At 55.6% G+C, this 19,687-nt stretch overlaps 2 protein-coding genes and 1 long non-coding RNA gene across 9 annotated transcripts in view; 1 reads left to right on the top strand and 2 right to left on the bottom strand.

Moving 5' to 3' along the window:
- Nucleotides 1–339: 339 nt before the first annotated feature.
- Nucleotides 340–4,296, bottom strand: CDK9 (cyclin dependent kinase 9). Its single transcript, XM_078328180.1, has 7 exons — nt 4,101–4,296; nt 3,562–3,643; nt 2,766–2,856; nt 2,251–2,417; nt 1,979–2,150; nt 1,674–1,822; nt 340–1,218 (listed from the first exon to the last, which is right to left on the bottom strand). Exons 1-7 carry the CDS (start codon nt 4,190–4,192, stop codon nt 853–855), a joined length of 1,119 nt encoding a protein of 372 aa, XP_078184306.1. The 5' UTR covers nt 4,193–4,296; the 3' UTR covers nt 340–852.
- An 80-nt stretch (nt 4,297–4,376) lies between these two features.
- The window catches only part of SH2D3C (SH2 domain containing 3C), a 47,952-nt gene continuing 32,641 nt past the window's right edge, over nt 4,377–19,687 (top strand). For 2 of the 4 annotated variants that reach the window (XM_035258503.3, XM_035258512.3), the window contains exon 1: nt 19,120–19,224. In XM_035258503.3, coding sequence (XP_035114394.2) covers nt 19,181–19,224 — 44 coding nt within the window. In that variant the 5' untranslated portion in view covers nt 19,120–19,180. Of the gene's footprint in view, nt 5,290–11,292; nt 11,434–15,903; nt 16,382–19,119; nt 19,225–19,687 lie in introns of those variants that run through there. The other 2 variants (XM_035258464.3, XM_035258467.3) reach the window with 2 other exon arrangements.
- LOC118144441 (uncharacterized) overlaps nt 6,232–19,687 on the bottom strand; it is a 29,615-nt gene continuing 16,159 nt past the window's right edge. For 2 of the 4 annotated variants that reach the window (XR_004729253.3, XR_013519041.1), the window contains 3 exons: nt 13,528–13,591; nt 13,158–13,251; nt 6,232–7,242 (listed from right to left, as the gene is read on the bottom strand). This is a non-coding gene — a long non-coding RNA (uncharacterized LOC118144441). Of the gene's footprint in view, nt 7,243–13,157; nt 13,252–13,527; nt 13,592–17,811; nt 17,881–18,571; nt 18,725–19,687 lie in introns of those variants that run through there. The other 2 variants (XR_013519040.1, XR_013519042.1) reach the window with 2 other exon arrangements.

Below are 19,687 nucleotides of genomic sequence, written 5' to 3'. Positions count from 1 at the left end.
TCTCCAGCCTGCCCCAGTCCCCTCTACCCAGCAGTCCGAGGAACCATCCTTCTCAGGTGACAGGTCCAATTGTCACTCCAGTCATTTGCCCTCCTGGGTCGCCACTGCAGTCACAGCTCACAGCAGGCCCTTGCCAGAATTCCCTCACCAGGGACCTGAGATGTGTTCTGGAAGGCACCCAAAAGGAAAAACAGACAAAGGTCCTTCGCAATTGTGTACGGGAACATAAACTGAGAGACAAAGAGTCAAGACCTCCAGTGACTTGACAATCATGCCCCAATGGTCAGGCCCAAGAGCTGGTGGCGTGAGCACAGAACAGAACACACAGCAACTCCTGAGGAAAAAAAACCTCAACTTTTAATTCTAACTGAACAAACTGTGTCCAGGAATGTCTCCAAACAACGGAACCAAAGAAACATGATCAAATTCTCCTGATGAAGAAACCGAGTTTGTGCCAGCCACAGCTTCTGAGGGCAAGGCCAAAAACAGCCCACTCCTGAGGCCAGCCCTGTCCCCAGAGTTCACAGCCAGAGAATAGGACTGGGGATGGGTGAAGGACCTGTCCCCTCTTCCATCATGCTGGGAGCTCTTAGAAAAAGTCACTGGTGGGTGAGCTCTTCCTCCCACCCTCTGGGCACCTTCCAGAAGGCCAGGGAGCAAGATGGGAGAGCCCTGGTGCCCTCCAGGTCTTTCAGCCAATGCTCCACTCCAGTCCACTCAACGGGCTGCTCCCAGAGCCCAGGGTGGGGATTAAATAAAATATGCATGAGAGACAGAAACTCAAATGCCCCACCGTCTCCATGACGCAAGTCACATAGCAGAATACAGCAGCCCTAGTGGCAGCGCCAGCCTTCAGAAGACGCGCTCAAACTCCGTCTGGTTGGTGGTGGCAGGATTGCGGCTCTGGTTGGTGGACTGCTGGGTGATCTGGCTGCCCTTCCGGCGCGGCGGTGCCAGATACTCAAACATGGACGTCAGGTGGGTGGAGAGCATGCCCTTGAGGTCGGACGGCATGGGGTCAGACCAGAAGAAGTCATGGTTGAGGGCGTCGTCACTGTCGATGCGCTGGGCAGGGTCCAGCACCAGCAGCTTGTCGATGAGGTCCAGTGCATACGGGTCGCGCACGTAGGCCTTCAGCCTGTCCTTCACCTTCCGCTTCTGGCCCTTGACCAGCTCCAGCTTGTCATACAGCTCATACTTGTCTACGTTTGGCCACACCTGGAAGGGATGTTGAGAGAGGTGGAGTTGGTCAGGAGTGTGTGGCTTGTCCCTTGGTCAAGGCCTAAAAGGACTAAAATACCTGCTCCACTCGGAGGCTCTAAGACTGCAACTGGAGGGAGAACTCGACCCCTCCCAGGAGAATCAGTGCCCACCACAGATTGGCATATACCATGTGCCAGGCCCTTTTACCCACATCACCTGGAATATGGGCTCCAACCCTGATACACGTTACATTTGTTTCACAAAAGAGAAATGCAGCGCTGGCTCAGATGCTCTGCCAAGGCCACAGAAAAGGTGAGGGAACCGAGACTGGCACACAGCCTGTGTGGCTCTCAAGGGCAGGCCCTGTCCCCAAACCAGCCTCCCCTCCAGATAGGAGTGCTCCTTCCATTCCACTCCCCACTCCCCCTCTGCCGGGGGACCTGGATCTCTGTACCCCGTGGACCCCGTACCTCAGGAGTGATGGAGCCACAGAGCTGACTGATGAGGGCGAGCTGGTGCTGCTCCGTGTTGCCCTGCATGATGGGGCTGCGGGTCCACATCTCTGCCATGATGCACCCAGCACCCCACAGGTCAATGGGGGGGCCGTAGTCCCGCTCCCCTGGGAAGAAGAGCGCACCAGGAGGGCCCCTTGAGCCCGAGGGCCTCCTGAGGCTCGATGCCCCAGGGCCGGCAGCTCAAGAAGCCCTGGCATTGGGGGTGGGGGCCAGGTGGATGCCTGGCCCTCACCCCCCTCGGCCCGCTCGGGAGTCCTCACCGAGCAACAGCTCCGGGGGCCGGTACCAGAGTGTCACCACACGGTTGGTGTAGCGGTTGGGCTGGCTATTCTTGGCCAGGCTGAAGGCCCGGGCCAGCCCAAAGTCTGCCAGCTTCAGGACCCCATCACGAGTGATAAGCACATTAGCAGCCTTCATGTCCCTGTGCAGGATCTGCAGGAAGGGCAAGAGTGGCTTCTTCACTCACATCCACGCAGGAGTGGGAACCAAGGCCAGCCCCAGCCCGGGTCCTCCTCCCAGCTCTGGCCCCCACCTTGTTCCTGTGGATGTAGTAGAGGCCGTTAAGCAGCATCTGCATCACCCTCTTGATCTCAGACAGTGTGAACTTGACCAAAACATTGCTCAACAGCCCAGCAAGGTCATGCTCACAGAAGTCAAACACCAGGTATATACTGCCCTTGCAGCGGTTATAGGGGGAAGCTGAGGCAGGAATAGCAGAAGGAAGAAAAAGTCAAGAAAAGCACACCCAACTCACTTTCCCACAATCAGCTTCTTTCTTCCTGCCCCGACCCACAGACACCCATGCCCTCCAGAGCATCCGTCTGTTCCTTCCTTCACTGGCCAAATATTTTCTGAGTGCCTCCTCTGGGCCAGGTGCTGTGGCAGGCCCCGGGGAAGCATCAGCTATGATGACAGAGGACCAGAGAAAGCAGTCACCATGGGTCCATCTGGGTTAAGAAGAGGCAGTTTAGGTGTGTCCAGTTCCAACTCTGCAAACAAAACCTTAGGCTATAAGCGTCATCTTCTCACAAGAGCCAAACAACTTACCTTTGGTTCGACAAATCTCAATCAAGTTGACCACATTCTCGTGTTTTAGAAGCTGAAGGATCTTGATCTCCCGCAAGGCTGTAATGGGGAACTGGGTGGGAGAGGGGGAAGTGGTCAGGAGAAAGCACAGTACAGAGCCCAGCTCTGGGTTCTATACTCAGAGACAAGCTGGGAGACAAAGCAAGAACACGTGCTCTGAAACCAGCTGTCTCAAAAGCCTTATCTGTAAAATAGGTATAGCAGGGGCACACACACCTCAAAAAGATGGTTTCAGACTACAAACTGAAACAGCAGGACTTTGCTACTAGCCACTAAATGCTCCGCGGTTTCAGCCTGTAACTTGAGCTCTACGGGTGTTTTGTTGGCAACAAACATGATGACTTAAAAACGTCCTTGCTAGAGCAGGAAAATGAAGGTTTATGGGAAACTATACTAGAGCTAAGACGCAGTGGAGGGACTGCTCCTTTTAAATACGTTAAATAATTATTAGTCACCTTCCAAAAACCATGCACATATATCTCTTTTACATTAAGCAAAATATAACACTAAGAAAGAGGTGTTTAAAGGCTTCCTAACTTCGTGTGCACACGATGCAAACATTAACTCCCCCTCCCGGCCTCAACTATAACTGCCTAACAATGAAGCATTTAGGTTTTAGGGTGGAGGCCAAATTCCTTGGAAATTTCTAAACTGCTACAAACAAAATGAATCTCAACCTGAGACTCGTTGAAGCAGCAGGGTGGAAAGCCAACCCGGGGTCCCGGGTAGTTAGACCGCACGCCCGATCCGTACTCACCCCCTCCTTCTCATTTTCCATCAGCACCTTCTTCAGAGCCACCTTCTGGCCGGTCTTGCGGTGCTTGGCCTTAAACACCTCCCTGCAGGCGGAAAGGGAGACCCGAGAGAGCTCATCAGGCCGTTTCCGCAGGGCCCGCCCCTCCCCCACTACAGGAGGAGGGGCAGCAGCAAAAGACTCCCGGGCGGCGCTGGACCGGGTACCCAGAACACGCGGCTACCCCACGCGGTACCCGACACCCGGTCTCGTTCAGAGCCTCTGCTTTCTCCCCTCAGTCCCTTCTCCTCACTTGGGCGTCTCTTGGAGAGATCCCACTCCCCTGACGGTCACTTCTCTGCAGCCCCTCCCCGCCCCCCACCAAGGGCCTCAGGCTCCTCCCCACCAGCCGGCTCCGTCAGGCCCGGGCGGGGTGCGGCACGGCCTAGAGACTTGTGGACAAGCCCAGAGACAGGCGGTTTCTCTACCACCTCCAACCGGGTCCCCGGCGTCCAGACGGGGTGCAAGCCCAGTACTCCCATCCCCGAGGGGCACAGCCTTACCCGAAGGTGCCTTGGCCGATCTTGGCAAGCTTCTCGTATTTGGTAACTTCATCACAAAAGGGGCACTCAACTGAGTCGTACTGCTTTGCCATGGCCGCCTCCAGCGCGCCGCCGCCGCCCCCAGCCGCCGCTGCTGCCGCTCCCGCTCCGGGTCCCGCCGCCGCGCTCCAGGCCCCTCCGCGGCCGCGCCACTTCCGCCTCCACGGCCACTTCCGGCCCCGCGGCGCCGACCCCGCCTCTTCCGCCCGCCGCCCGCCGCCAGGCCCCCTGGGACTTGTAGTTCCCGGGAGGCCAGGGGGAGCCGGAGCTGCAGAGGCGCCTCCGCCGCCGCCGCTGCCCCCGCCTCCGCCGCCGCCACTACTGGCGGCGGCCCCGATCGGGGGCGCGGGGAGCCGGGGCGCCGGGGCTGGGGCTCGGGGCGGCGCGTCCCGCTGCATTGGCCCGGGCCGCCGCTGCTGCCGAAGCTGCTGCCGCTCTGGCGCCAGATCCGGGGCCAGCCGCAGTGCCCTGCTCCTCCTCCTCCGACGGCGCCGCCTCCGCCGGGCTGCGCGGGGCGGCGGACGGGGGGGCGACCCCCGAGCCGCGGCCTGGGGGCTCCCTGGCCGGGCCCGAGCGCGGGCCCGGGGCAGCCGGGCGAGGGGGCGAAACGGGAAGAGCCGACTAGGAGGTGGCCCGAGAGCCCGGGAGGGGGCGCGTTATAAAGGGGGAGGTGCCCTGCCTCGCCCTCCCCTCCTCCTCCGCCCGCCCCCTCCCTCCTCCCTCCCACCCTCCGCGGCCGCACCTGCCGCCGCCGCCACCGCCCGCCCGCCCGCTCGCTGTCCGCCGGCCGCCCTAGGCGCGTCACCGCCCGCGGCCCCTCCTCCGCCTTCGGAGGTGGGGCCCCGCGCTCGGCACCTGGCTGCGGGCGCCCCGCCGCGTGCCTCAGTTTACCCCCACATGCCCGCTGCCGTGGAGAGCCCCTTCCTCCTCGGCTCGGAGTGCCCCCCCGAGAGGCGAAGGCGGGAGGCGCGGAGGGAGCGTCCTCCGGCCCTGGGAGGAAAGAACTGCCCCCGCCGCCGCCTCCCCCGGTCCCCGCCACCCGCCGTTGACATGGCAACCGACGGCCGCCAGGGGGCGCGGCGGCACTGGAGACGGCGAGCAAGCAACGCCCGGGCCCTCTATTGCTGGAGCGCGGCTCTTCGGGGGGCAGGTATGGGACCCGCAGGATTCCCGCTTCCGCCGAGGAGCGCCAGAGCTGGTCTGGCCCTGGGTCAATAATCGCAAAAAACAGCTGCCATTTTTCTCAGCTCTCTCGTGTGCTCAGAGTGCTGGGCGTTCCCGCCGAATCCGGGATCAATTGCCCCATAGTCAGGATCACTAACCCATTTTGCCGAAGAGGACATTGAGGCTCAGAGTGGTGAGGTCGTTTGCCCAAGGTCACACGGCGGCAAAGCTGGGACCCGGACCTGGGTGTCTGAGTGTGAAGGGGACTCTCTTGATTCACGCCATTTGCGGTTGGGCCAGTAGGAGAGCAGTCGGGAGACCTGCTGTCCTTATATGAGGGTGCAAGCTCACCATTCACCCTCCTCTTCTCCCTTCCCCATTGCGCCCATCCCTTCTCCCTCCGCCCCCATCCTCCTGGTTCCAGTGGTCTCCAGATTCCCCCTCCAGCTCTGCCCAAGGACCAGCCTCCAGCAAAGCCGTCTTTTCTGCCTCTGCCCGGCTGCAGTTTGCCCCCTCCTCTCCAGCCCTCTGCTGGTGGATCTTGAGACCTGGTCCCCTGTCTGGCCTCTGTCTGTCCCGGAAGAACCTGAAAGTGACCCCTGAGGCTCTTTCCAGTTCACATCCCGCCCCCCAAGCCTGCCTGCAGTTAGAGCGGTGCTGTGCTGATTCTGCACTCCCCCATACCCTCAGTACCCTCTCTTCCTGCAATAAGCCCTCGGTGTGGCTCCCAGCTCTCACCCCACACTGCTTAGCCTCAGAGCCTCCTAGGAGGAGGCAGGAATGGCTTTAGTGACCTTGATGTCACAAGAGGTCCTGTTCTGGGGAAGGGCCCTATCAGGGAGGGGCCTGAGGGTCAGGCTGAGGAGAAAGGAGCCCTTTCCTGAGGGCAGTGTAGAGTCACAGAGGGGTTTAGGCAGGGAGCAGTGTGCAGTGGGCTTCACGGGTACACTCTTTATTAGAAGCAGGAGGCTGTTAGCTAAATTGGAGGTGGGGAGGATAAAGAGGGAGAACAGAGCAATCTTGGTAATGACAACTTACTGAGGGAAAATAAATGGTCCAAGCACTTTATGGGAATTATCTCAATTGTCACTCAACCATATGAGTATTGTTGTCACCTCCATTGTACGCATCAGGATACTGAGACTCAGAGATGACATCACTTGGCCTGGGTCAAACAGCTGTCCAGTGACCATACTGGTATTTGAACCAGGTCAGTCTGGCACAAACCCCAACACTTCCCCATCTCAGGGCCCTGCCCATCTGGCCCATGGGTGGAGCCACCGGTAGGGACAGTATTGCGGTGGGCAGGGTTCTGCGGTGGGCTTATGTGGCCTCCACTATCTGACTACAGCTCAGGCCAGGCCCTGCCGTTTCCCACGAGCCTTCCCTAAGTCACATCCTGTGGGCAGAGGCCCTAGCAGAAGTTCCGGTGGAGCTGTCACCTACACCCCACCATCCCCAGTCTGAACCCCAACATCCGCCCGTCACCCTTGGGGCCTCAGGCCCTCAGTCCCCACTGTGGAATGCAGGCAGGCAAGGGAGGCAGGAGAGGCTGGAAACCCATCAGAAGGCTGCCCGGCTACCCAGGCTTCCCGGGTCTGGGGCCCCAGATCAACAAGCTGCCAAAACCCAGGTGGAAGTGAGAAGAAGTGAGTGATTTCTCACTGACTTGAAATGTTTCCTGCTTCCCATGGATCGGCTAAGCTGGCACAAGGCTGGGCAAGTGGCCAGTCCTCAGTAGATGTCTGCCTGAGAGAGCCACTGGTCCTACTGCCATTTAACAGAGAAGGTGAGGGCAGCGCAGGAAAGGGAGGTGCTGGACAGCTGTCTGGCCCCGGTCTGGACCCCCTGTTTTCCTCTGAGCACGGACAGATGAGAAGCATAGGACGGAAGGAGAAGATGGTTTCATGGATTGGGCTGCTCCTGGCTGCTGGTGCATCTGAAGAAACAGTGGGGCAACTGGATAGTGGGGGCACAGGGCAGAGAACAGCCATGTGAGACCCACAGCCCTCTAAAATCACAGAAGTTGGCTGGGTGCAGTGGCTCACACCTGTAATCCCAGCACTTTTGGAGGATGAGGTGGGTAAATCACCTAAGGTCAGGAGTTCAAGACCAGTCTGGCCAACATGGCAATACCCCGTTTCTACTAAAATTAGGAAAATTAGCCAGGAGTGGTGGTGCATGCCTGTAATCCCAGCTACTTGGGAGACTGAGGCAGGAGAATCCCTCAAACCTGGGAGGCAGAGGTTGCAGTGAGCCAAAATTGCGCCACTGCACTCCTGCCTGGGCAACAGAGTGAGACTCCGTCTCAAAAAAAAAAAAAAAAAAAAAAATCACCGTTCTGCCCACACTAGCCAGGAACTGACTCAGTGCCTAGCCCGGGGTTGGCTTATGTTGCCTCCCTGAAACTCGCCAGCATCCCTGTTGGGGGTTGCTATTATTTTATCCAAGTTACAAAAGGGAAAACTGAGGCCCAGACTGGTGTTGCCTGCCCCAAGGTACACAGCCAGGTCTCTATTCTCAAAGCCCAGGGTCATTTGCCATCATCCCACACTCCCCAGTGCCAGATCCACGGAGGGAGAAGAGAAGCATCTATGGGGCACCCATGATCCCTGTCCTCACTCAGAAGGGGGCTAATGTGGATGGGTAAGGCCCTGTCCTCTCTCAGAAGGCTTTAGGTCTGTTTGGAACACGCAAATAAACACACAAGGGAATTAAGCCAAAATGATAGTCTTGGTATAAATATTTCATTTCACTGCCATGAGAGCATGTGAGGGATGTTATATTTATCCTATTTTACTGATGGGAAAAAAAAAAGAGGCTCAGAGAGGTGACATGACTTGCCCAAGGTCATGGAGGTGGGGATTGAACCCAGGATTGCATGGGCCTGATGCCTTTGACTATGAAGTTTAAGTCCTCCAACTCTTGGTAGAACCTGCCCTGTCCATGAGACTATCTTCTCTCTCCTCTCCATAGGACCTCCACACTGTCCCTGCCTGAGTCACAGGCTGAGGAAGAGGGGCAAGGATAAGGGACAGAAGTGAGAGCAGGGGGCTGGGAATGGTGGCTCATGCCTGTAATCCCAGCACTTTGGGAAACTGAGGTGGACAGATCACTTGAGGTCCGGAGTTGGAGACCAGCCTGGCCAACATGGTAAAACCCCATCTCTACTAAAAAAATGTAAAGGCCAGACACAGTGGCTCACGCCTGTAATCCCAGCACTTTGGGAGGCCAAGGTGGGTGGATGCTGAGGTCAGGAGTTCAAGACCAGCCTGGCCAAGATGGTGAAACCCCATCTCCACTAAAAATACAAAAACATTAGCTGCCCGTGGTGGCAGGTGCCTGTAATCCCAGCTCCTCAGGAGTTCTGAGGCAGAGAATTGTTTAACTCGGGAGTCAGAAGTTGCAGTGAGCCGAGATCATGCCACTGCACTCCAGCCTGAGTGACAGAGTGAGACTCCGTCTCAAAAAATAAATAAACAAAACTAACTAAATAAATAAATTTTAAAAAATTAGCTGGGTGTGGTGGCATGGGTCTGTAACAGCTACTTGGGAGGCTGAGGCAGGAGAATTGCTTGAACCCAGGAGGCAGAGGTTGCGGTGTTAAGACTGTGCCACTGAACTCTAGCCTGGCTGACAGAGCAAGACTCTGTCTCAATTAAATAAAAAAAAAAAAAAGGGCTGGGCACTGTAGCTCATACGTGTAATCCTAGCACTTTGGGAGGCCAAGGTGGGTGGATCACCTGAGGTCAGTAGTTCAAGACCAGCCTGGCCATCATGGTGAAACTCCATCTTAAAATAAAATAAAATAAAATAAAAAAGAAACGAGTTCAGGGATCCTGGGGGCAACATAGCTCAAGCCAGCCCGGAGGGACGTAAAGGATGTAAAAGACTGAGGCGGGAAGGCAGAGGGCATTCCCGGTGGTGTGGGGCCAGCCTGAGCAAAGGCCTGGAGGCAGGAAAGTGCTCAGGCGCTCAGGGCTGAGGAACTCGGGCCTGCTGCCCTGCCCTCCAGTGCAAGCTGAAGAGCACCCCGCAGGACAGCCACCCGCCGGCAGGTCCCTGGCCACACTCCTAACGGCCACTCCAGGCAGCACAAAGGGGGCTCTGAGCTCAGTGGAGCCGCCACACTGAGCCCTATTCATTCTCCTAGGGGTACCAGAAACTGCCCTGGCGCCTGGGCCAAGAGCAGGACCAGCCCCAGCACTGAGGTGGCTCCTCTGCCGCAGCAACACAGCATCTCTGTGGTGGGGATTCCCAGGTCTCCTGCCTGGTGCCTGTCTGCTAGGATTCCCTGTCCTGTGCCAGTCTCCCCCTTATCTGTGCCCATCTCTCAGCAACCCCAGCCAGGGCTCACAGAGGCCCACGGTGTGCTGGCCTGGACCAGCGTTTGCCCCTGTCATCCTCCCAACAACCCCAGTAAGTGGAGGCTGCTGTGGCTCCATTTCACACATGACAAAACTTTGGCCCAGAGAGAGAAAGTGTCTTGTGCAGGATCACACAGCAAGTCAGGAGCAGGCCTGGCTGGGAAGCAGCACAGCCTTGGCAGCTATCCCAAGTCCCGCTGCAACTGCCTCCTGGGAGAGAAGCCTGGGACCTACCCTCTGTTTTCTGCTGGGGCACCAACCAGGAGTTAGGACACTAGGTTGTCTGTCCAGTCTCTGCCTCTGCTTTTTTTTTTTGAGACAGAGTCTTGCCCTGTTGCCCAGGCTGGAGTACAGTGGCAAGATCTCCGCTTCCTGCAGCCTCTGCCTCCTGGGTTCAAGCGATTCTCCTCCCTCAGTCTTCTGAGTAGCTAGGAATACAGGTGCATGCCACCACACCCAGCTAATTTTTTTTTAAATATATTTTTAGTAGAGACCAGGTTTTACTATGTTGACCAGGCTGCTTTTGAACCCCTGACCTCAGGTGATCCACCTGACTTGGCCTCCCAAAGTGCTGGGTTTACAGGTGTGAGCCACCGTTCCCACTCTGGGGCTGTTTCTATTAGTGGAAGATGCAGGAAGTGCCCTATCAGATGGCAGTGGACTCTCCCAGCCTGGGGTCCAGGATAAAACACTGAACCTCTGCAGGTTGGCTGCCTACCTCACAATTCTCCCCATTCTAGAAATCAGGTCACTGAGGCTTAGGCCCTGCCCCAGCCCCAGCAGCCACTGACACCCTCTGCAGATGTCCAGAATGACCCTCAGAGGGGAGGTTTCATTTCCTCATCTCAGTCCTGCCCACCTGAACATGCACATGGGAAGTTTGTAGGGTGGGAAGGAACCAGCCCGTGGGTTAAGGGGCCTAGAAGGGAGCATTGTGACCCAGTCTGGGCCAGCAACCAGCTGTGCTACCTGGGGGAACCCCTCTGCCTCTCTGTGCCTCAGTTTCACCATCTCTGTCCAGTGGGTGCAGTGGAGCACATGATGACATCTCCCTGTGAGCTTGGAAAGGGTGACTGTGCTTTGGCAGGCACGGATTCTGTGCCAGGCCCTGCACCAATTGCTGAACCATGTGAATTGGGCACTGCCAGTACCCCCTGATCACAGGGAGGACATTTGCACTGTAGCAAAATGGCCAGCCAAAAGCGGAACTTGGACTTGGGTGGCCCAGAGTCCACAGGCCCGACCACAGCACTCCCCAGTCTGCGGCTGCCAGTCCCCTCCTGGGTATGGAGGCTGAGAAGCAACCGCCCCGCACACAGGTCTGACTCCCCTCACCTTCCCAGCCTGACCACTAGGCCCCCTGACAGCTATTGGCAGGTCCCCAGTGGCCCCCCAGCCCACTGGGCTGCATTCCCAGAACCTGCGGCTTGCTCCTTAGACCCTCCAGGTCCCCTGGGCTTGCGGTCTGACCCATGTCCTGCTGCTGAGCCCCGAGGAGGCAGCCCACAGGGGCCGGGGCTAGGGGAAGCCCCAGCCCCCGCCCCCTGCAGAGAGGGTGGGGAGGTTGGGGCTGTGGGAGTTTCGCTGGTTTAAAAATACACAGAGGAAGTTAGTGAGAGGGCGAGAGAAAGGGGAAGGGGAGGTGGGAGAGGCACCTCAACCTTGACGTCCAGCGCCTCCAGCAGCCACTTTCGAGCTGGCCAAGGGCTTCACACGACTTGCCAGGATGACAGAGGGGACCAAGAAGGCCAGCAAAAAGTTCAGTGAGTGCGGGGTGCCGTCTGCGCTGTCCTCCATCCCTGGCTCTCCCCTGGGCCTCTCTCTGCATCTGTTTCTTCATCGCTGTCTCATTTCTGTGGGACCACACTAGCCCACTGCTCTGTTTTCCTGTGTCTGCCCTCCCAGTTTCTTTTTTACTTTTGGATGCCAGGGTCTCTCTCTGTCACCCAGGCTGGAGTGCAGTGGCAGAATCTCAGCTCACTGCAGGCTTGACCTCCCAGGAGCAAGTGATCCACCTCAGCCTTCCAAGTAGCTAGGACTACAGGCACAATTAATTTTTTTTTTTTTTTTTTTTTAGCTGGGAACGGTGGCTAACGCCCATAATCCCAGCACTTTGGGAGGCTAGACGGGTGGATCACCTGAAGTCAGGAGTTCCAAGACCAGCCTAGTTAACATGGTGAAACCCCGTCCCTACTAAAAATACAAAAACTTAGCCAGGCATGGTGACACACACCTGTAATCCCAGCTACTCAGGAGGCTGAGGCAGAAGAAATGCTTGAACCCTGGAAGTAAAGGTTGCAGTGAGCTGAGATCGCACCACGGCACTCCAGCCTGGCTGACAGAGTGAGACTGCATCTCAAAAAATAAGTAAATAAATAAAATAAAATAATAATAATTATTATTCTTTTTTAGAGACTGGGGGACTCACTTTATTGCCCAGGCTGGTCTCAATCTCTTGGGCTCAAGCGATCCTCTTGTGCTGGTCTTGTTTCTGTTTCTCTTTGTCTGTCTCTGTCTCTCTGCAGACATCTCTGCTTCTGGGCGTCCCTGTGGCTCTCTGGCTGTCACTCTGGCCCAGCATCTGTCTCTCTCTCTGACTGACTTTGTGCTCCATCGCCGAGCTTCTCTTGTCTCTGTCTCTTTGTCTCCCCACAGTGTCTCTCAATCTCTGTAGTCCACTGTGTCTCTAGCTGTCTCTGACCTCACAGCTGGGCAGGGGAGGTCTTCGAACACTCCATCCCCCTGCCCCCAGGGCTGGGCTCACAGGTGGGGAGTTACTGGGGTGGCAGGGGATAGGGGTATCATGGGAAGGTGTCCCACATTCCCGACAGCAGTGCGCCTGGGACCCAACCCTTTGGTGGGGAAAGAGCCCAGAGCGACTAGAACCAAGCTCCAGGGTGAGGGCCACACTCGCCCACTGCTCTGTTTTCCTGTGTCTGGCCGTCCCAGTTTCAGCAAATTCTGTCCACTGATACCTTTGATCTGACCCCACCAGGGTGAAGGACAGCTGGTATAAAGGGCAGAGATTGTGAGCGCATTTCACAGAGGGCAATGCTGAAGCCCAGAGACTTGCCTGAGATCACATGGGCTATTGAGCAGGCCCAATCCCAGTCCCTGGAGTCTGGGCCTCAGTTTCCCTCCTGCCTCTGACTATCTCCTACAAAAGCATGGTGCCTAGGAGGCAAAGCCAGTGGTGCTGAGAAAGAAGGCAGTTGAGGGTCCTCCCTTTGGCAACTGATGCAATTTCCACCCCCACCACATGCAGCGGAAGGGCAGAGCAGCAGCATTTGCTGACCACATTTCTCAGGAGGCCAAGGCAACAACCAAGTGGGGCCGGCAGGGCTAAAGAAAGCCCCTGAGCACTGGCCCAGCTGTGCTGAGCCCTGGGCCTGAGTCCAGGCTCAGCCATGGCCTTGCTATATGACCCTGGGCAAGTCCCTCCCCATCCCTGGGCCTCAGTTTCCTCCCTCAACTGGGGGCATCCTACCTGCATCCCAGCGCTGGTGTGAGCAGCTGAGGAGGTGGAGGATGCTGAGGAAGTGGAAAATGCCAGAGTTTTTTCTTTTTTGCTCATCTGGAGGCTGTGGGGAAGTCAGTTGGTGGTGGTGAGAAGGGACGGTCCCACAGCTGGGGGCAGGGGGTAGGGAACTCATATGCACCCCCGCGGAAACCAGGAGATGGTATCACCCCAGCCGTGCCTCTTGAGTCAGGAGCTGGGCTCAGCTGACAGGAAGGAGAGAACCACAGACAGTGCGACCCTCTGGCTCACAACAACCCCCTCCTCATTCCACCCCCACCCCAGGTTCACAGAGGCTGGCTGGAACACCCCCCACCACATAACCGCAAAACACGCATACCTGCTCCACCTACCAGCAGCATGACCTCAATTCATTACACTGCTCTGAATCTCAAGTTTTTCATCTGGAAAATGGGAGATTAAACTGTGTCACTGAGTTATGTTGAGAATTCATGCAGCACATGTTTGGTAGATGCAGAATCATTTTTAGAAATTTTTAAATTATCGTTGTTATTAGTGGCTCACCCCTGTAATCCCAACACTTTGGGAGGCTGGGGTGGGTGGATCACTTGAGGCCAGGAGTTCGAGACCAGCCTGGCCAAAATGGTGAAACGCATATCTCTACTAAAAATACAAAAATCAGCCGGGCATGGTGGCGCACGCTATAATCCCAGCTACTCCGGAGGCTGAGGCTGAAGAATCGCTTGAACCTGGCGGGCAGAGGTCGCAGTGAGCTAAAATCATGATATTGCACTCCAGCCTGGGTGACAGAGTGAGACTCTGTCTCAAAAGAAAAAATAATAAATAAATAAGCATTACTATTAGAGACAGGCTCTTGCTCTGTTGCCCAGGTTGGAGTGCAGTGGTGCCATCATAGTGCAGCGCAACCGTGAACTCGGGGGCTTAAACTCTCCTCCTGCCTCAGCCTCCCAAGTAGCTGGGATTATAGGCACACACCAGCACACCCAGATAAGATTTTATTTTATTTTTGATATTGAGTCTCACTCTTGTCACCCAGGCTGGAGTGCAGTGGCACAATCTCAGCTCACTGCAACCTCCACCTCCAAGGTTCAAGGAATTCTCCTGCCTCGGCCTCCCGAGTAGCTTGGATTACAGGAATGCACCACCACACCCAGCTAATTTGTGTATTTTTAGTAGAGACAGGGTTTCACCATGTTGACCAGGCTGGTTTCAAACTCCTGACCTCAGGTGATCCACCCGTCTTGGCCTCCCAAAATGCTGGGATTACAGGTGTGAGCCACTGTGCCAGGCCTTTATTATTATTATTACTTTTCAGAGACGGGGTTTCACCATGTTGGGCAGGCTGGCCTCGAACTCCTGACCTCAGGTGATCCACCCGCCTCGGCCTCCCAAAGTGCTGGGATTACAGGCATAAGCCACCGTGCCTGGCCTATTATTTTTTTTCTAAGATATCACACTAGTCCATATTATTATTATTATTATTTAAAATGGAGTCTGTTCTTGTTGCTCAGGCTGGAGTGTAGTGGTGTGAGCTCAGCTCACTGCAACATCCGCCTCCTGAGTTCAAGGATTCTCCTGCCTCAGCCTCCTGTGTAGCTGGGATTACAGGCACCTGCCACTACACCCAGCTAATTATTTGTATTTTTAGTAGAGATGGGGTTTCACCATGTTGACCAGGCTGGTCTCGAACTCTTGACCTCAGATGATCCACCCGCCTCGGTCTCCTAAAGTACTGAGATTACAGGTGTGAGCCACTGCTCCTGGCCTAGGCTTTTCTTTAATCCTCACATTGCCCTAGGGGGTAGGTGCTAGAATCTCTATTTTACTGATGTGGAGAATGAGGCTTAGCTTAGAGGGGTCAAGTGACCTGCCTAAGGACACACAGCTAGGATGTGAAAGAGCAGGAATTCAAGTCCAGGGCTATGTGACTCCAAAGCTCCCATCTTATACCACTTCTGGGGGTGTGCTGACAATTAGAAGGGGTGTCCAGGGCCGGGCACGGTGGCTCACGGCTGTAATCCCAGCATTTTGGGAGGCTGAAGCTGGTGGATCATGAGGTCAAGAGATCGAGACCATCTTGGTCAACATGGCGAAACCCCCATCTCTACTAAAAATACAAAAAATTGGCCGGGCGCGGTGGCTCAAGCCTGTAATCCCAGGACTTTGGGAGGCCGAGGCGGGTGGATCACGTGGTCAACAGATCGAGACCATCTTGGTCAACATGGTGAAACCTTTCCGTCTCTACTAAAATTACAAAAAAATTAGCTGGGCACGGTGGTGCGTGCCTGTAATCCCAGCTGCTCGGGAGGCTGAGGCAGGAGAATTGCCTGAACCCAGGAGGCGGAGATTGCGGTGAGCCGAGATCGCGCCATTGCACTCCAGCCTGGGTAACAAGAGCGAAACTCCGTCTCAAAAAAAAAAAAAAAAAAAAAATACAAAAAATTAGCTGAGCATGGTGGTGCGTGCCTGTAGTCCCAGCTACTCAGGAGGCTGAGGCAGGAGAATTGCCTGAACCCAGGAGGCGGAGGTTGCGGTGAGCCAAGATCCCGCCATTGCACTTCAGCCTGGGTAAACAAGAGCGAAACTCCGTCTCAAAAAAAAAAAGAGAGGGGGTGTCCAGGAAGCCCCTAGCCCTCTTCAGCCCCTCACTGAGTGAAACTGCAGGAGTTTTTCATTATTATTATTGATGTTAACATTGCCACTAACGCCTTTTCCTTCCCTTCCCCTCTTCTAGAATTCTTCAAGTTCAAGGGCTTTGGGAGTCTCTCCAACATCCCTCGGTCCTTCACTCTGAGGCGGTCCTCAGCTCCTGTCAGTAGGCAGTCCCATTTGGAGCCTGACACCTTTGAAGCCACGCAGGATGACATGGTGACAGTGCCCAAGAGTCCCCCAGCCTATGCCCGCTCCAGTGACATGTACAGCCACATGGGCACCATGCCTCGCCCCAGCAACAAGAAAGCACAGAACTCACAGGCTGCCCAGCAGGCCCAGGAGGTGGGCCCCAAGCCCAACCTGGTACCCCGAGGTCTGCCCGACCCCCCAGGCTTGGAGGCAGCCAAGGAAGTGGTGGTGGAGGCCAATGGTCCCCTGGAGGACACCCCAGCAATGGAACCCAACCCTTCAGCAGTGGAGGCAGACCCCATTGGAAAGCCTGAGGTCCCCACAGCAGACATAGAAGAGGAGAGACCTCCCAGGGACATGCACTCAGAAAGGTAGGTGCCCAGGGGCTGGTGACAGCAGGACCTGCAGGGATGTTTTCTTTTTAACCCAGTACACATCTGGGTTAAAAAGAAGGCCGGGTACCATGGCTCACACCTGTAATCCCAGCACTTTGGGAGGCTGCTGTGGGCCAATCGTGAGGTCAAGAGATAGAGACCATCCTGGCCAACATGGCGAAACCCGTCTCTACTAAAAATACAAAAATGAGTTGGGCGTGGTGGTGTGTGCATGGAGTCCCAGCTACTCGGGAGGCTGAGGCAGGATCACTTGAACCCGGGAGGTGGCGGCTGCAGTGAGCCAAGATCAGGCCATTGCACTCCAGCCTGGTGACAGAGTGAAATTCTGTCTCAAACAAACAAAAAAACAAAAACAACAACAACAAAAAACCCTACACAGTAACCAGGTGCTTACTGTAGAACAGGCACTGCCCTAAACCCTTCACTTGTAATCAGCAAAAGAAAGATGGCAAGGAGAAACTCTTATTGTTTCCATAGGATAGATGAGGAAGCTAAAATTCAGAGGGTAATGTCATCTGCCTCAGTCAGGGTGCACATTTACTAATGACAAAGCCACCATGTGAACTGAGACCCCCTGCCTTCAAAACCCATCAGCAGCTGGGCATGGTGGCTCATGCCTGTAATCCCAGCACTTTGGGAGGCCGAGGCAGGTGGATCACGAGGTCAAGAGATCGAGACCATCCTGGTCAACATGGTGAAACCCCGTCTCTACTAAAAATACAAAAATTAGCTGGGCATGGTGGCACACGCCTGTAGTCCCAGCTATCCGGGAGGCCGAGGCAGGAGAATTGCTTGAACCCAGGAGGTGGAGGTTGCAGTGAGCCGAGATCATGCCATTGCGCTTCAGCCTGGGTAACAAGAGTGAAACTCCATCTCAAAAAAAAAAAAAAAAACAAAAAACCCTGTCAGCATCTGGCATGGACCCTTAGCTACTGGCTGGGTCCAAAACCCAGTCACCAGACCCCTACCCTGAACCCCCTCACCCAAATCGCAACCATTATTTCTTCTGGAAAATACCTCCACCTAGTCTAGAAAACCATTTATCGGCTTAAGTTGGTTATAGGGTGAGTTGAGTTCAGGCAAAAATACAAATTGTGATAATAAGACAATACCTCCCATTTAGTAAGCATTTTTACTGTTTTTTTTTTTTTAATCAAAACAAATATCTCACTGAAAGCTCCGTAAAAGATTCAATCATTAAGGCCAGGTGCAGTGGCTCATGCCTGTAATCCCAGAACTTTGGGAGGCTGAGGTAGACAGATCACTTGAGGTCAGGAGTTTGAGACCAGCCTGGCCAACATGGTAAAACCCCGTCTCTACTAAAAATACAAAAACTAGCAGGGCGTGGTGGTTCGCGCCTGTAGTCCCAGCTACTCAGGAGGCTGAGGCAGGAGAATTGCTTGAACCTCGGAGGCGGAGGTTGCAGTTTGCTGGGATCACACCACTGAACTCCAACTGGGCGACAGGGGAGGACTCTGTATCAAAAAGAAAACAAACAAACAAAAAACAAAGATTCAATTGTTAACCCCATTTACAGATTGGGAAACAGACTCAGCCAAGGTTACACAGAGCTGGGATTTGAGCAGGAATCTGCCTGCCTCCAGAGGCTGCACACTTACACAGCACGCATTGGACTCACTACCTTCTCAACCTTAAAGCCATGTCTTTCACACCCCAGGAGACCCCTCAATCCCAGCCAAAGGAGTCCCCAGGTTTTGGATCCTCAGAGCCTTTGTCTCAACCACACCAGTCACATGTGCCTGTCGAAATAAAGAAAAAAAGCCCTCTGAGCAAAAGTAATTGTAGGGCCAGTTTTGGGACCTTTTTTTTTTTCTGGTAACTTTCTTGAGCAGCTTTTTCCTGAGACATCAAGCACAGCCTCTGTCTCTGAGCTGTGATTGCCTAGACCCCTGAGCAGCAGAACTATGTAAAGGGACAGGGTGAATCCAGTCCAGATTCTGCTTCTTACCGGCTGCATGACTGGACACATCTGTTCCTCTCTGGGAGCCTCAGTTTCTCATCTGATAAATGGGCATAACAATAGCACCTACCTGGTCGGGTTGTGGTGAGGATTCAAGAATAACATACTTGTAAAATCTCAACACAGTGGCTGGCACGCTGCACTCGGTAAATGGGAATCCTCTATTTACGATTAATAAAACTCACATTTTCCACCATCCCTGGCTGCCTTCTGCCATCCCCTCCTACACTCGGCCTCATTCGGGCGTAGAGGACCAAGGATTGTATGTAGGGGAGACGGCCTGATGGGTCCTGGGGCGTTCTAAGGCACCTCCAGGTAGGAGACTGCAGCAGGAGCCTGGCCCCTCCTACCGAGGGAAGCCGAGTTTCGCGGGCGCGGGGCGGGGCGGGGTGGGGTGGGGCGAGGCGAGGCGGAGCTGAGGGCGTGTGTAGGGGCGTGGCCTACCCAGGCTTCGCGGAGAGCTGCTGGGGAGCGAGCTTTGGAACCCGGTGGGCGAGGCGGCGGGGTGTGCTCGGGGGCGCGGCCTTCCCGACACTGACTGACAGGGAGGAGGCGGAGCGAGACCGGAGGCGGAGGGGCGTGTCTGAGGCTGGAGCGTCTTTCCCTGCTGGTGGAGTAGGCGGTGGAGCTGGGCCAGGCAAGGGGCGTAGGGGCGTGTCTGGGGGGGGAACGTGGTCTACAGGTCAGTCTCCGCCCCCGGAGTCCGGCTCTGAACTCCTCAGCTCCGTAGCCTGAGAAAGGCTAGAGCTGGGCTTAGGAGGTCCCGGGCTGCAGGCTGCGACAGCGGGGGAAGCATGACTGCCGTGGGCCGAAGGTGCCCCGCGCTGGGGTCCCGAGGGTGAGTGATCGAGCTGGGCTTGGGGAGGGCCAGCGGGGAGCAAGAGAGGTCGAAGGAGGAAATCTGCACCCCTGGGGCAACTGACAAATTCGGGGGTGGGGTTAGCATCAGGGACTTTTCCAAGCCAGCTTTCTTTGGGTGTAACTTTGTCCCCGCAGGCCAGGCATCTGCTCATCTACTCTACCCAACTGCCCCAGAAGAGAGGTACTGCTATCACCCCCCTTTTATAAATACGGAAAGAAAGGTTTGCCTGCTGAGTTTGACACAGCCAGTGAGTGTCAGAACCAGGGTTTAATCCCAGCTTCCTGGCCCATGCTCTTAACACCTGGGCAACACATTCCTCTCCAGAAGGGCCAGGGCTGCTAAGAAAGGTGGTCTTTTCTTGAGAAACCTTGAGAATGCCAAGTCCAGAACCCAGCTCAAGCTTTCTTCCCCTGTGGACAGAGGCCTGGTGGGCCTAGCA

The sequence above is a fragment of the Callithrix jacchus genome, chromosome 1 (assembly GCF_049354715.1).
Source record: "Callithrix jacchus isolate 240 chromosome 1, calJac240_pri, whole genome shotgun sequence".
Lineage (NCBI taxonomy): Eukaryota > Metazoa > Chordata > Mammalia > Primates > Cebidae > Callithrix > Callithrix jacchus.
Note: the sequence above shows the minus strand (reverse complement) of the source record. Positions and strands in the feature narration are given on the sequence as shown.

Excerpts from the sequence above, each read along its gene's own strand:
- CDK9 (XM_078328180.1), bottom strand. The coding sequence starts at position 4,192 with ATGGCAAAGCAGTACGACTCAGTTGAGTGCCCCTTTTGTGATGAAGTT. Across the intron at positions 2,418-2,765 it reads TGAGATTTGTCGAACCAAAG|CTTCCCCCTATAACCGCTGC; the intron begins GTAAGTTGTTTG and ends TTCCTGCCTCAG. Across the intron at positions 1,219-1,673 it reads GTGGCTCCATCACTCCTGAG|GTGTGGCCAAACGTAGACAA; the intron begins GTACGGGGTCCA and ends CATCCCTTCCAG.